The 16,910-nt window shown below is 39.8% G+C and overlaps 2 protein-coding genes across 2 annotated transcripts; one reads left to right on the top strand and one right to left on the bottom strand.

Annotated features, from left to right (window-relative positions):
* The first annotated feature begins 8,491 nt into the window (after positions 1 to 8,491).
* LOC125585265 (putative B3 domain-containing protein At2g27410) lies at positions 8,492 to 9,491 on the top strand. The gene has a single exon (XM_048754015.1). The coding sequence runs from the start codon at positions 8,561 to 8,563 to the stop codon at positions 9,179 to 9,181; it is 621 nt and encodes a 206-aa protein (XP_048609972.1). The 5' UTR covers positions 8,492 to 8,560; the 3' UTR covers positions 9,182 to 9,491.
* A 372-nt stretch (positions 9,492 to 9,863) lies between these two features.
* On the bottom strand, positions 9,864 to 11,290 carry LOC106450084 (F-box protein DOR-like). Its single transcript, XM_013891743.3, has one exon. The coding sequence runs from the start codon at positions 11,073 to 11,075 to the stop codon at positions 9,882 to 9,884; it is 1,194 nt and encodes a 397-aa protein (XP_013747197.1). The 5' UTR covers positions 11,076 to 11,290; the 3' UTR covers positions 9,864 to 9,881.
* Between the last annotated feature and the right edge of the window lie 5,620 nt (positions 11,291 to 16,910).

Here is a 16,910-nt window from a genome sequence, read left to right as displayed (position 1 = left end):
TCCAAAAAAAACTAAAACAACAATCCTAACTTATATATCCTAAACTATCCATTCAATCCTAAAATGTTCAATCAAACAACCTAAAATCCGAGATCAACTTCCAAAACCCTAAACAATTGAAAAAAAAAAGGTTTGGGATGATTCTTACATGATTTGGGGTTTGGGGAAGAGATAGGAGGGTGAGGAGAGGATTCGCCGGTGAAGAGAGGCCGGAATCGCCGGAGAGTCGCCGAAATCGCCGAAATCGCCGGAGAGTTTTGAGAGAGAGAGAGGCCGCGGAGATAACGAAGAAGAAAGGAGAAGGGTTTTTATTTCCGTGGATTCCGACGGACACGGGTTCGTCGGTATTCCGTCGGTATATTTAAAATATACCAAATGCCGATTCGCGAAAATTTTCAAGCGGTTTGGTTCTCCCGGGCTAATTGAAATTCCGACGGACACATTCCGTCGGTATATTCCGACGGAATTCCGACGACTTAGTGTTTAGGGTGTTCTTTTCAAGTTTCTAAATGCAAAATCCAAACCTTTGATAATATATATAGTATTTGCATAAAGATTTAACAATAAAAATGTTTTATAACACGATTTTACACAACAATATTTTTTGTAGTGTAAGCTTATATAAATATGATTGTATAAGTACATAATGTTAAGATGAGATGTTATGAAAACAATGATATGCATACATAAATATTTTAATGAGTTGTTATATTTGAACGGTTGCGATCTAATACTATACTAAACACTTATTATGTGTTATTTTCATAGTTTTGGCATCTAAATTTATAGATTTTTATGATTGAAACTTTATAGAAAAACATGTCGTCGGTATTTCGTCGGAAAATACCGACGACATTCCGACGAACTCGACAAGTTCGTCGGAATGTCGTCGGTATTTTCCGACGAAATACCGACGACCTTTCCAATTTTCAATGAAACCCGTTGTCGTCGCTATGTCGTCGGTATATTGCGAGGGATTTCCGACGGACCATTAAAAAAAAAAAAAAAAAAAACTAATCAGAATCTTCTGAATCTTCATCAAACTCCCCAACCTCGGCTTCCGGCTCTGAATGTACGACAGCATCATGTCCAAACACAGTCAAATTCTCAACGAGTTGAACATTTTCCAAATCTTCAACTGCCTGGGCGTTGCTGGTAGACTCTGGTTGCAATGGTTCATCATCATCAGAAGTTCCATCCACTCGTCCTCTTGGGTTGATTTGCGTTACAGTAACCCATGGATCGTCTCTGTACGTCACCCGAGGGTAACTGATGTAGCACACCTATACATATCAATTATACAAAGTATTAGTTCAATATATAACATTAATTAATTATATTGGTAAAAAATTATGAATATATTGACATACCTGATCAGCTTGCGAACCAAGAATGAAGGGATCATAATATTGAAGTTTCCGCCGCGAATGAACTGATGTAACACCAAACGCATCAATCTTCACTCCTCTATCTGGGGTGGTGTCATACCAATCACAATAGAATACTACACAACGCAATCCAACCATTCCAGGAAATTGGATTTCCAATATTTCTTTTATGTTGCCGTAGTAGACATCGTCACCAGAAGAAGATGAAACACCAGCATCATATGTTGTCTTAGAATGACCTTTCCTTGTGAATGCATATCCTCGCGTACAAAATTTAGGATATGATTTGACCACATAGTTTGGTCCCTGCACAAATTCGCGTATCCAATCATCGAACACAAGACCTCTGGCCAAACCATCATTCACCTATAAAAAAAAACATATATGATTGCAAAATTAATTAGTTTATATATATTAAATTTAAACTAATCATTTGCATAGGGTAATAGGATATATGACTCACATAACTACGAAGCCACGCAGCAAATCCGTTATCTCTAAGTTGTCGAAGCTCATCTTCTGTTGCATGCCTGTGAGTCATACGCAACTCCGCCATATATACACTATATACAAAAATATTATCAATATGAAATAAATTTATTGAATATTAATCTAACAATAAATGAATAAATATTTTTACCTCTCATATTGTAGAACATCTTCACAGTTGGTGAGCAAATATGTTTGCAAATGAGCGTTCTCAGTGTCCGTAAGTCTCCGCTTCGTGAATTTTCCACTAAGTCGTCCTATTTCCTTGAACATGCTTGGGACAGTAACATGATATGTTGCTCTCTCCCCTCTATCATCATGCCGAGCAGGTCTTCGGTGTTTTGTTTGCACTTCTGGTGGAAAATAATTTTCAGCAAAGATTGCAGTTTCTTCATTGATCACCTGTGCCACTATAGATCCTTCCACCCTGCTTTGATTTTTGACCATCTTCTTCAGATGATGCATATAACGCTCAAAAATATACATCCATCTGTACTGCACAGGACCACCAAGTTCCAATTCTCTTGCGAGATGAATAGCAAGATGTTCCATTACATCAAAGAATGATGGAGGAAATATCTTCTCAAGGTTGCACATGCTGACTGGTGCGTTTGTCTTCAAATTATTAATACCCTCTTCAGTCAATACTCTGCTGCATAAGTCACGGAAAAAAACACTAATCCCTGCAATTGCTTCATGAACATTACGTGGCAATAATGCTGAAAAGGCAAACGGAAGGAGGCGCTGCATAATTACATGACAATCATGACTCTTCAAGCCAGTAAACTTTCCTTCGCTTCTATCAACGCAGTTCCCCAAATTTGATGCATATCCGTCAGGAAATTTCACTTTCTCTGTAATCCAATCAAAGAACTCTTCTTTTCTAGCACCATCTAGCCGATAAATGGGAAAAGGGGCCGTACCGTTCTCATCAACGTGAAGTTCAGAACGATCACAAATATCGACTAAATCCAACCTTGACTTCAAATTATCCTTCGTTTTACCTTGGATGTTAAGGACTGTGTTCATCAGATTATCGAAGAAGTTCTTCTCAATATGCATGACATCTAAATTATGCCGCAATAGATGACTCTCCCAATATGGTAGATCCCAGAAAATACTCTTTTTGTGCCAGTTATGTAGCTCTCCAACCGCATTGACTCGAATGTTTTCATGTCCACCTACATCTGGCGTCCTTTCTGCATCAAAATACCTAAACTGCTTCAACAAATCTTTCCCACTAACTTCCTCAGGTGGACCATCAAACACCTGCTTGTTCTTCGTAAACGAAGTCTTACTCCTGCGGTATGGATGATCAGGTGGTAGAAATCGTCTGTGACAGTCAAACCAACACGTTTTCCTTCCGTTCTTTAGTTGGAAAGCATCTGTGTCATCTTGACAATATGGACATGATAGCTTCCCATGTGTTGTCCATCCAGATAACATACCATATGCTGGAAAGTCACTTATTGTCCACATAAGTACTGCCCGCATCTGAAAGTTTTCTTTGCGCGAAACATCGTATGTCTCAAAACCATGCGCCCATAGTTGTTGCAACTCATATATTAGTGGTTGAAGAAACACATCTAGTGATCTTTTAGGATGATCTGGCCCGGGGACTAGAATTGAGAGAAACAAAAACTCTCGTCGCATGCACAAGCTCGGCCGTAAGTTGTACGGTGTCACAATAACTGGCCATAGAGAATACTGCCTTCCATGCTTTCCAAATGGGCTGAAACCATCAGTAGATAATCCAAGATAAACATTTCTTCTCTCTTCCGCAAATTCTGGATATGTTGACTGGAAATGTTTCCAAGCCTTTGCATCTGAAGGATGTCTAATCTCACCATTTGTGGAATGCTCTGCATGCCATCTCATTGCTTTTGCTGTGCGCTCACACTGATACAACCTCTTCAATCTTTCCGTCAAAGGCAAATACCACATTCTTTTGAATGGGATCGGAACTCTTCCCCTCGTCTCCTGATAACGAGGTTTCCCACAAAATTTGCATACATTCCGTGTCTCATCCGCTCTCCAGTAGATCATGCAGTTGTCAATACATACATCTATCACTTCATACGGTAGTTGAAGACCTGCAACAAGTTTCTGAACCTCGTAGTATGAACCCGGTGCAAGGTTATCCTCAGGTAGAATACCTTTGACAAAATCAGTAATCGCATCCATACATTCTTCAGCCAAATTATAGTCTGTCTTAATACCCATTAATCTAGTTGCAGATGATAAGACTGAATGACCATCTCTACAATTTTGATACAAAGGTTGTTTTCCTGCATCCAACATGTCAAAAAATCTCCTAGACTCGGGGTTTGGTTCTTCCCCTCTATAATGATCATGTACCATCTGCTCAGTACCTACACCATAATCTATATCCGTTCTAGATTCTTCTAACCTAATATCAGGCTGAGGTTCACTAACAGGCTGAGGTTCGCTAGTACTACCATATTCATAACCAGTTTCCCCATGAAGGTACCAAACTTTATAATTACGTGAAAACCCTTTCATATACAAATGAGTCCAAACATCAAATTCTTTTATAACCTTATTATTATTGCAAGAAGAGCAGGGACATCTTAACATACCACTTTTTGCATCCGGTTGCTGTTGAACAAGCCTCATGAATTCTCCAATCCCTTGAACGTATTCTTCCGTAAGCAAATTGGTGTTCGGATCCAAATGAGGTTTATCCATCCACGAACGATAATAAACTTCTGAAGACATGATTTTCACGGAATTGTTATGACTAAAGAGAATGAAGAGAGAATGAAGTGTGAATGAGTTGAATGAGGAGGGGTTGTATTTATAGGAAATTGCTTACGGACCTCCGACGACTTTCCGACGAAATTCCGACGGATAAAGAAGTCCGTCGGAATTCCGTCGGAATTGTCCAATCCCAAACGGCTATACAACGGTCATATGTATTTGTCGGCAACGGTCACATGGTTCGTCGGAATTCCGTCGGAAAATACCGATGGAATTCCGACGACTTTGCTGTTAATCGGAATGTCGTCGGAATTCCGTCGGAATATACCGACGAACTTCCGACGACTACAACGGTTACATTTTTTATCGGAATGTCGTCGAAAAGTCGTCGGAAAATTCCGACGAACCGTATGTCGTCGGAATTCCGTCGGAAATGGCCGACGGAATTCCGACGACTTCATTTTTTTGGATTTGGTCGGAAATTTGTCAGTATTCCGTCGCAAATGTCCGACGACCTTGGTGTCCGTCGGAACCTCCGTCGGAATTCGGTGTGTTTTCTTGTAGTGAAGTATACAAAAAAGTGTCTCTTTATTGTGGTTTTTAGCCATCTCTTCCACGTCCAATTCTATCGCCAGGATTGGAGAATCTCGTCCCATTGCAGTGTCACTGATTCACAAGCATTTTAAGAGTGTAAGCAAAACCAAAGATAAAACTGTTTTACTAAGAGACGAGAAAGACTTTCAGCTTTTTTGTACCTGTTTCGAACAGGACCATGAACCACAGCTGTTCTCAGACAATACATAGCTCTTCCAACAATGTTTGCTGTTGAAACTGGACCAAATGTAACGACTATCATATGCTTCCTGTTCAAAAGCAACACACACAAAGTGTGATGAAGTCAACAAGAAAGAGAACTATACTTTTGCTTTAGAGCATCCCAAGAAGTGATTGTACCTTAGCTTTGATCTCCTTGTTTTCAGCTTCTACCCAGCACTGATCCTTTTCGAGAACAAAAGGCTCCTCCTTATCATCATCATCACCCATACCATCTCGAATCCTTCTACACCTGCTAATCTTCTTATTAGACACTTATCTGAATTTTTTGGGTCCTTTAAGACTACAGTATCTCCAACGAATAGATACCTAAGGACAGAATCCCAATGAGTAAGCATAGATCATGTAAAGATCTATACTACTTCCAACAAACACTTATATAGACACACAAGTAGAAACCTTTGGATCCGTATGAATATAGAAGCATTCAAGAATCAAAAGTCTTCCTTTTTCATCTAAACAGATGATTATATCATCAATTAAGAAGAAAGCAGAGTTCTAACAAGAGAGTGAAAGAGAGGAACCTTGAGACTCAAGCTTGTGAGCCATGTATCTTAACCAAGTCAACATTGAAGCCATGACCCACACTTGGTTTTCAATAGGAAGAAAACTTATGATTCATTAAACGACGTCGGGACATACAATATTTTTTTTTAAACAATATTTGCAAAATGACCCCTGTTTTTATAATCTGTTACGATTTCCCTGTAGTTTACCAATCAACTAATTGGTGCCTACGAATACGAAGCACGATCTTTTTGTTTTGCTTTCGAGACTTCACCAAGTTATTTTCCAAACACACAGATTTTACCCTCTTTTTTTTACTTCGGTTTTTTCGCTTAAAAGAATTGCTTGCTTAACAAGTTACAGTAGCTTTCCAAAACGAGGAGTTATTACGAGTTCTCAGATTTTCCCAAAGCTCAAAGAAGAAAGAGTGCTAAAGCCGGGCGGGCCAGAGTTGTGCTTCGTGGTAAAAGGGTCTTTTTGGATGGGTGAGCCGTGACGGCAATCCTCTGAATTCTGATCTGAATTCAAAGGAATGGGACCAAAGTGCAAGAGAGGCTAACAGAGCCATCAGAACCCTTTAAAGTAGGCCTACTTTAAAGGATTAGATTAACAAACTAATACTCTCCCATAGAAGAGAGACAGCTACTAGAGCCAACAACACTAACTACAAAAGTACACAAATGACTGGTTCGGCTTCCAAAGTTATATCATCATCATTGGCAGACAAGTAAATAACATATAATATACAGCTTATCAGTGATAAGCAGGTGGAGCCTTGAGATCCTTTGGTGCACCAACCTTTTTGAAGTTTGGTTCCTAGTGATTTCAACTCTCCGTGGAGACATAAAGAAATGCTTCAACATATCCCTCTGGTGTCCATGGAGGATGTGTGGATCGTGTTAAATGTTAGTGCAGTGATTGATGTAAGACATGGTAGCAGTATCACGAAATGTGTACAGCTAGTCAACTACACAAAATCAAACCATCTGTGACTTGATCAACAAGTCAAAAAGCTCATAATATATGTCGTAAGTAAGACTAAACTTTGATTCACCAGAGATGATGAGAAGAAATGGCACCTGCGAAGAACATCTGTCCGTACTGAATGTGGCCGGACCGAATGTTAATTAACAAGCTCAAACAAAAGAAAACAACATAGCATGAACACCACCACAAAATAAAATCATGTTCAAGATACTTGCAACCCATTTGTTCATGTGTTTCCTTTTCAAACACCACAAATTATCTTGTCCTACTTGATAATATAGCCTAACACAAAAGGAGCAGATCATAGTCGATGAACTTAACTTGGAAGCTTACCTAGAGCAACCGGCATCATATCAGTGAGAAACAGAAATGGTAGAGACATTGGCCCCTAAGCCACATCATGAGATTAACAAATGACAACAACTCAGATGGATTCTAATTATGATGTGCCAGTTTAAACTTCTTACTCAAATCATCAACAGTTTAGATACTAAAGTTCAATATCAAAAACAAAATATTTTTTTTTTTTTTTGATAACCGAGTGTCCTGGCCCCACCGTGGGGGTCCAGACTAGAGACCGAACCCTTTAGCGGCGCGGACGCACACCCGAGGGTGGGTCATGGCCAGGCAACGGTCTACGGTCTCGAGCGCCAGAGCAAGTCCGCATGTAAATTCCCTGGTGGCCAGTGCGAATCGAACACGGAGGCCGTACTTGTAGCCGCAAGCCGTACACCACCGGACTAAATCGTCCTGGTTAAACATAATAATTTGTGGGCTCTAACTCAAAAATAAAAAGATCATATTTAACCCACAAAACTAGAAAAGTTTAAACTGTTGAGGACTTGAGTAAACTAATACTAAATATTAAAATTGGCAGTTATTTTTACCCTCTTTACTACTTTTTAGATTAAAACATAAAAATTAGATCAAAAGTTAAGCAACGTAAAATCCTCTGACGTCAAAATCACCAGATACAAACAAAAAGAAGATGATTATAAACAAAAATATAAAAAATAGAAAAGAGGATTATAGCCTGTCTACAAAAAAAAATAAAGAAACTGGTCGTTAAGGCATTTGGTTTGATTTTTTCACTTATTTCAACTTTTGATTTTTCAGTTTCAGAGATATATGATTCCTTCGGTCATTTATGAAATTCGATTTGATTTTAGTTTGATGTTCGGTTTGGATAACAAAATTAAAAACTGACTAATATCTGAGAAGATTTAGGGTCAAATGCGGATCCAATTTGGTTATGCTTTTACAAATAGTTTCAGTTAATTTGGGTAAGTTTGATGGGCAATTCAATTTTTCAGAAGAAAAAAATATCGGAAAGTTCAAATTTTTTGAATAAAATATCGGGTAACTCATGAAATCCGGTTTGATTTTGGTTCTAAATTTTTCGGTTAGATACTATTCGGTTTTCAGTTCAGGGTAAATGGTAAATGTGTTTAGGCTTGTAGTAAAAATAATAAAAAGAGGCATTTAAAGAAAGGGTTAGTGATGACGTCATACATATTCTCTCGTTGTTACGACTATATAAAGTTCACAATCTATCATCATCATCATCTCTCTCCTCGCACTCTCTATTTCTCCATTTTCTTGCGAAGGAAGCCTCGTCTCTAAACCTACGCACGATGGTAGAGCCTCAGCCACCAAAGTGGGTTCTTGAAGCTCTGAGGAGATTCAACGGCATGGAGGCACGACTGGTTATCGCCGATAAAGTGTTGTACGCGAGTGACGTGAAGCAGAGCCAGGCACGTCTTATGCTTCCTGCGAACAAGGTTCTGAGCAAAGAAGAGTTTCTAAGGGATGAAGAGATCAGAGTCTTGGAAGGAGATGCCAAAGCAACACGTAAAGAAGGGGTTCAAGCTATCTTTCTTGATCCGAATTACATAACGTATGGAGTTTGGTTGAAACAATGGAAGAAGAACTTGGTTCTATCTGGCTGGAACCCTGTTCTTGCAGGTTACAACGAGTTTGAAGAGGGTGAAAAGTTTGATCTTTGGTCCTTTAGGCGTGAAGAAAAACTACACTTTGCTCTTGTTCCCAAGGAAGTGGACTGCGGCTACTTGGACGCCTTCAGCGACCTCGATTTCAAGACTCTCAATGATGTTCCAAGTAGCAATGATGAGGACTGCTTCGGCTTGGACCTGCTTTTTTCCACCTCAGGATACGCAAACGTCAACGCTCCTCTTCCGGACTTGGGATCTTTTGAGGATACAGATGTTGTCACTTCCTTTTACGACGATGCTTGATTTGCATTGCGACTTCTCTCCCTAATGCGCTAGGTACACGTATGATATTGATACATTGGTTAGCTTTTCTTTTCTTGTAGATAGACCACATCTGCTGGTGGAATATAGGACTGAGATTCAGAAACAGCCTTTCACTTTCTTTCTGCTTTGTTACTAGTTGATGCTTCTGTAAATGGATTAACTCATTTGTTTGGAGTTGGGGGCTAAAGAATATCAAGTCTTTTTAGTTCTATGATATGCTTGTTCGCAGTATTGCTTTCTCCACTTCTATCTTCTTTGGCACGTATACTGCTATATTGTTTACAAGTCTCTTGATGGGTTTACGTTAAACTGGTTAAAGCTGCTTTGGTTTGGTTGGAGTTCTGAACCGGTATGTTTAGTACTATCGAAAACAAAAACACTTTCTACGCTCTGATCTTTCAACAGTCTATTTACTATATATATAAATCGTGTCCGTGGCATTTGCAGTCAAGTTAGGTTGGGTGGTCTGGACCTTTCTATAATAGTGGCTATAGTACCATAGAAAAGAGAAGAAGAATATATGAACATGAGAATATATGTGTTATCTAAGAACAGATCAATTTAATCACATAGACAGGAGAATATAAATCTTCCAATAATTCATTTAAAAAAAATAAAAATAAATAAACCATCTATGACCCCTGTGAGGATGAGAACTTAAAGAATAGCCAGACTTGTCCTAAACCGTTCGCATAAGTTTCACATCCTCCACATGGTTTACAAATGTATAAACTTGTTTGAACCCTCCCATTCCTTGGATCTCAACTCTTCTTATAGATTTCCTCTCAAGACTGCAGTAAAAAACATAAAAAGGAGTTGATGGGAACTTTGGCGACAACACTAACTCACCTGCAACAGTCACTCCAGCAAAGAATCCATCAATCAGCCCAGGAGCAAATTTGTAATTATGCTTGGACCATTCCTGTTTTTCCAGGTCTTGTACAACATACATGACAAAACTTGTACATGTTTCACCAATAAAGTTATACGACCATCCCGACATAACTGAAGCCAGTTTACCCTTGTAGTTTACCAGAGTTGTTTGAGGATGCACTGCTCCGATGAAAGGTTCCATGACTTTAACAAATCTGAACGTCTCGGACCTGACATCAAAGCACATTATTCCACGGACCCGTTTTTCGGTGGAAGATTTGTAGTACAGAACACCATTGATGCATATACCATCAGATAGAGGACAGTGGGGTATGCCACATTCGACAATTCTCACTGACAGTTTCCCAGTTGTTGATAGTGTTAGAACTTGATGCTCGCTAGAGAAGTCATTGTCAGTGAACATTGACAATACTTTGAACTGATTTTCAGTGGGATCATAACCGAAAAAGCTTGTCGCACCAGTCCACTTCCTTGACTTCATTTTGGGTAAAATAACGGATTGTCCGGTGCTAGGGTTGCATATCTCCCACACCATGGCTGCAGTTTTCCTACCTTTTAAGATCCGACCATCTCTGATACAGACCAAACCACTCATAGGACTGTATATATCAATAACATGGTCAAAGGTGAAGTTCATATGATAAGTGGCTGTTATAGGAGACGACGCCTTGTCATCATCAGGCTGAGGTGAGGTGTAGAAGGATACCTTGCCGTCTTTTACGCAGGCGAATAAGATCTTCGGGCTAGCCGATGATCTTGTCAAGTAGGTTTCCGTGAAATATGGATGGACGAGTAAGGATGACCAGAGCTTGGATACGCAACGACATCTCGCCACCGATTTCGTCGGTAATCTCGAAACTATCTCGATTATGAGATCATGTGGGATTGTCTCTGAGTATTCTTCGGTGCATGTTCGTGACTGGCATTGATCAACGATTGTATTATGGCCCTCAGGGACGTTTCTCCGACGTGATTTCATGCCGGCTGGAGACGATTGCTTGTAAACCCTATCTATAGCTAGCTAGAGCTAAGGTTGTTTCGCTTTCGTTTTGGAACGATATTAATATTTGTTGCAAATAAAAAGGAAAATATCTCTAGTACGGTGCTGATATATATGAAAGTTTTTAATAAACAAAATATAATAGTAACGGTTGGAGATAAACTTGAAAGATAACTTGACTAATTTATCATTATCCTATTTAAGTTTTGTGTTAGATAAGGATGGTTTTACTAATGAGATTAGGAAATCTTAAGATTTATATAAGGAGATGTCAACTTGTGACATAACTTGAGAGTTTAGAGAGATCTTTGTGAGAGTTTAAGTTTTGAGATATTTTCTTAACTTAATAAGAATTGAGTTATTCTTAATTGATCTTTGAGTTTTTTCAGTTCTAGAATTGGTAAAGAGCTTCTAGGAATCGATCCGAGCACACCACATACGAGAGAGATACGAGACACAAGGTATGGGAGATATTACAACAACAATGGTGACTACAAAAGCGAAAGAAGGAGGTCTTTCGATCAAGTGTCCTATGTTAAATTCAACAAACTACACCGTATGGGCAATTTGGATAAAAGTGTTACTAAAGGTCTATAAAGTGTGGGATGTTATTTTTTAATGTTCCCCATTAATGGACTTAAAAGCATTATTTAAAAATAAATAAATGGAAATTGTTTTTAATTGATGGGATAAATCATAAATTAGAACTTTTCAAGAGAGGGAGGAGTATATTTTTTAATGTTCCCCATTTGTTAAGGAAAAAAAATAATGTTTTTAATGTTCCTAATCTTGTCAAAGCTTATAAATGGGGAACATTAGAAAATAATGTCTGTAGTTTACCAGATTTGCTGCAGGATGCAACGCTTTAACGAAAGGTTCCATGACTTTAACAAAGCTGTACTTCTCATATCTAACATCAAAGCAAACACTATTATATAGTCCTTCGTCAAAGAACTCTCGACAGTAGTAGCTGTATAATACAAAACACCATTGATGCATATACCATTTTGCATGGCGCATATACTATTTCGCATCGGAGAAGAATGGTGTATGCCACATTCAGCCATTCTCCATGTCAGGTTCCATGTTCCTTCTAACGTCAGAAATTGATGCTCCCCAGCTCTTTCATCCGGTCCCCTCATCGCCAACACCTTGTGTTGTTTCTAGACAGGATCTCATACCCTAAATAGCTTCTTATAAAAGTCATCTTCCTTGTCTTCATTATGGGTAAAGGAAAAGATTGTCCCGTGCTAGGGTTACATATCATCCACACCGTCACTGCGGTTTTCTTTCCTTTTAAGATCCGATCATCGCCAATACAGAACAAACCGTTGGTAGGACCGTAGTAGCAGATATTTCACAGACAAAGTCAAAGCGAACACTTCCTTTCGTTTTCTGCGGTAACATCCTAATCAAGATTTTGAGTCTGAGGTGAGGAGAAGAAGAACACTTCCTTTCGTTTTCTGCGGGCGAACAAAAGTTGGGGACGAGCCAAAGACTTGCTCAAGAACAAACCCGTGAAGTCAGAACGGCCAAGTATGGGGGCCCATCGCTTCGACATATGGCGATGGACCTCCTGTTGGATTTCCCTCCTTAAGCCCAAAACTAATCAAATCATAATCAAGCCTTAGTCTAAGAAAAAGAAACATCTAGAGAAAAGTGGAGAAGTATAGAAGAAGAATTGTGTAGAAGAAGAGAAAAAGTTATGGAGTTAGATATTTTGAAATAAATAATAATTTAGAGAAATCTACAACTTGTTGGAGTGTACTCCTTCACTTGTATAAATAGGGGTGCTTAGCACCATTTGTAATCGAATCAAGAAAACAAAGAGAGAAAACATTTGTAATAGAGAGTTTCCAAAAACAAAATCTTTGTAAACCCTTTCCAAAATTATAAAGAGTCTTCTTCTTAAATCTTTTAGTTGTCTAATCCCATCTTCATCTCATCGATATTGGGTAATTTTTCCAACAGCTGGTATCAGAGCTAGGCTCAAACATAACATCAAAACCCGTGAGATTCAAGATGGAGGCTACCGTTACCGTTGAAGGTGACATGTTCAAACTCACGACGGACAACTTCTCTTATTGGAAACCGATGATGGAAGATCACCTTTATTGTAAGGATTTGCATGAGCCCATCATCATGAAGGATATGCCGGAAGGAAAGGATGATAAAGCATGGGAGATTCTTAATAGAAAGGCGGTTGCCGTAATACGTAAGTATGTCGACCGATCTCTCTTTGAACATGTCTCTACCTACACAAATGCTTTTGAATTATGGACAAAACTTGAATCTATGATTCAAAAGAAAACACCTCGAAACAAAGCTCTTCTTGTTCGACGGTTGGTAAAGTTGGAGTACAAGGATGGCCAAAGCATGATGGAGCACTTGAACAATTTCAAGGGGATCGTAAATCAGCTTAACAAAGTTGATATGAAGGTTGAAGACGAAATGCAAGCCCTTTTACTCCTTAGTTCACTACCGGAGAGTTGGGACACACTAGTTGTCACTCTAAGCAATTAAGCACCGGAGGGAAAGCTTACCATGGATACCGTCACTGATAGCCTTCTAAACGAAGAAGTTCGCAGGAAGGAGCGAGGTTCGAGCTCTTATTCAGAAGCTAACATTGTTGATAGACGAGGTAGAGAAGAGACTCGTGGTCAAAACCGAAGCAGAGGACGAGACCAATCTCGAGGAAGATCTAAGTCACGTCCGAGAGTTACTTGCTATTACTGTGGCAAACCGGGTCACATGAAGTCAGAATGTCGGTTTTTCAAGAAAGACAAACAAGCCGGTAATATCAAACCAGACCGGTTCAATCCTACAAAGAAGCATGAAGACAAGACTACCACCATTGTGGAAGACCAGAGCGAAGAATTATATCTCGTTGGAGAATGTAATCTTAGCTCTGATGATAGCTCATGGATCGTTGATTCTGGTGCTTCTTTCCACGTCACCCCTCATGGAAGCTTCTTCACAAACTACCAAAGTGGTGACTTTGGTAATGTTCAAATGGGAAATCAAGGAAGAAGTAAGATTGTTGGAAAAGGGGATGTTATGCTTACATCAAACACTGGATGTAAGATAGTTCTCAATGATGTGAGGCATGTTCCTGACATGCGACTCAATCTCATATCAATCGGAAAGCTTGATGATGCCGGCTTGGAGAGTCATTTTGGTGGTGGCAAATGGAAGTTAATCAAAGGAAGTTTGATCATGGCTCGAGGAAGAAAAGAAGGCTCTTTATATGTAACACAAGCCAAGCTTTGCAAGGAAGAAGTAAATATTGCGAGTGATGACATGGAGATATGGCACCGAAGACTTGGGCATATGAGTGAGAAAGGTTTAAATATACTTTCTCGCAAGAAACTTCTTCCTGATATGAAAGGTACGCATCTTTCACCATGTCATGATTAATGCTTAGCTGGAAAACAACATAGGGTCGCTTTCCGAAGATCGTCTACGCCTATGAGAAGAAATCATATTCTTGATCTTGTGCATACTGACGTATGCTCCATGTCTGAGAAATCCAATGGAGGGGCATCATATTTCGTCACCTTTATTGATGACCACTCAAGAAAAGTATGGGTATACCTTTTGAAGACAAAAGATCAAGTTCTTGATGCTTTCAAGGAATTTGTAGCCCAAGCAGAGCGAAGTACGGGTCAAAAACTCAAGTGCGTTCGATCTGATAATGGTGGAGAGTATCGAGGTCCCTTTGAAGCGTTTTGCAAAGCTCATGGAATTAGAATGGAGAAGACACCACCAAAGACGCCACAACTGAACGGACTAGCTGAAAGAATGAATCGAACGATCACAGAAAGAGTTCGGTGCATGCTCTCTCACGCTAAACTACCCAAACCATTTTGGGGAGAAGCCATAAAGACTGCAGTGGACGTCATAAATCTTACACCATCAGTTCCTTTGGAAGGCGATGTCCCGGAGGAAGTTTGGTCGGGTAAGAAGGTCTCTTACAACCATTTGAAGGTGTTCGGTTGCAGAGCGTTTGTCCATATACCTAAGGATAAACGAGCCAAGCTAGACTCTAAGACTAAAGAGTGCATTTATCTTGGATCACCAAAAGACGAATTCGGCTATCGGCTTTGGGATCCAGTTAACAGAAAAGTTATCCGGAGCAGAGATGTTGTTTTCTTCGAAGATCAAACAATCGAAGACATCAACAAATCAAAGAAACCAAAGCTAAGGGTTGTAAGGAATGAAGATTCTCATAAGCCTCAAGATCATGAACAAGTGATTGGAGATGATGGCGAAGGGGATCCAATCATGGATCCGAATGGTGATGAAGGTGAAGAAGAAGTTCAAGTGGAGCCAGAGGAAGAACATGAGCCAAGAAGGTCTGGAAGAGAGACAAGACCATCTGTAAGATATTATCGAGATGAGTACGTTAATCTTACAGATGAGGGGGAGCCTCAAAGCTATGAGGAGGCCATAGGAGACACCCATAAAGATGAGTGGGTTGAAGCTATGCAAGATGAAATGCAATCCTTGCATGATAATCACACTTATGAGCTGATGAAGCTACCAAAAGGAAAGAGAGCCTTGAAGAACAAGTGGGTGTACAGGTTGAAGTATGAAGATAGAAGCTCAAATCCAAGATACAAAGCTCGATTGGTTGTGAAAGGATTCAACCAAAAGAAAGGCATAGATTTTGAAGAAATATTCTCTCCAGTGGTGAAGATGTCCTCTATCCGAGTGGTTCTTGGTCTAGCAGCGGTTCTAGACTTGGAGATTGAACAACTCGATGTCAAGACGGCCTTTCTACATGGTGAACTCGAGGAGGAGATCTATATGGAGCAACCTGAAGGATTCAAGGTTCCAGGAAAAGAAGACTTGGTGTGCCGACTAAAGAAAAGTCTTTATGGCCTCAAGCAAGCCCCAAGACAATGGTACAAGAAGTTTGACTCCTTCATGGTGGATCACAACTTCAAGAAAACCAAGAACGATCATTGTGTTTTTATAAAGAGGTACGAAAGCGGCGACTTTCTCATATTATTACTATATGTTGACGATATGTTGATTGTGGGCCAAGATCGCAACAAAATAGCCGCATTGAAGAAAGACTTAGGAGAGTCCTTTGCGATGAAAGATCTGGGGCAAGCGAGACAGATTCTTGGAATGAATATCACTCGGGATAGGCCAAAGAAGCTTTTGTGGTTATCCCAAGAACGATATGTTGAAAGGGTGTTGGAGAGATTCAACATGAATAAGGCAAAGCCAGTGAACACTCCACTTGGTGGACATTTCAAGTTAAGTTCGGAGCAAAGTCCAACAAGTGAGAAAGAGAAAGAAGAAATGAAGACTACCCCATATGCATCAGCAGTAGGCAGTCTCATGTATGCTATGGTGTGCACCAGACCGGACATTGCCTATGCAGTAGGAGTTGTGAGTCGCTTTCTAGCAAACCCAGGAAAGGAGCATTGGAAAGCAGTTAAGTGGATTCTACGCTATCTAAGAGGCACAACGAAAAAGTCTCTATGTTTTGGCAATGGAAAATTGGAGCTGAACGGGTACACCGATGCAGATTGGGTTGGTGATAAAGATTCAAGGAAATCAACATCAGGCTTTGTTACTACCTTTGCAGGGGGAGGTGTTTCCTGGCAATCAAAACTACAAAAGTGTGTTGCCTTATCCACCACGGAAGCAGAATACATCGCAGCAACGGAAGCGTGCAAGGAGATGCTATGGATGAAGAATTTCTTGCTAGAGTTGGGAGTAAAGCAAGAAAAGTACAACATGCTATGTGACAACCAAAGTGCTATTCACTTAGCAAAGAATCCAACGTTTCACTCTCGC

Source organism: Brassica napus, chromosome C4 (genome assembly GCF_020379485.1).
Source record: "Brassica napus cultivar Da-Ae chromosome C4, Da-Ae, whole genome shotgun sequence".
Classification (NCBI taxonomy): Eukaryota; Viridiplantae; Streptophyta; class Magnoliopsida; order Brassicales; family Brassicaceae; genus Brassica; species Brassica napus.
Note: the sequence above shows the minus strand (reverse complement) of the source record. Positions and strands in the feature narration are given on the sequence as shown.

Bases quoted from the DNA above. Each gene is read 5' to 3' on its own strand.
- LOC125585265 (XM_048754015.1), top strand. From the start codon at position 8,561: ATGGTAGAGCCTCAGCCACCAAAGTGGGTTCTTGAAGCTCTGAGGAGA.
- LOC106450084 (XM_013891743.3), bottom strand. From the start codon at position 11,075: ATGAAATCACGTCGGAGAAACGTCCCTGAGGGCCATAATACAATCGTT.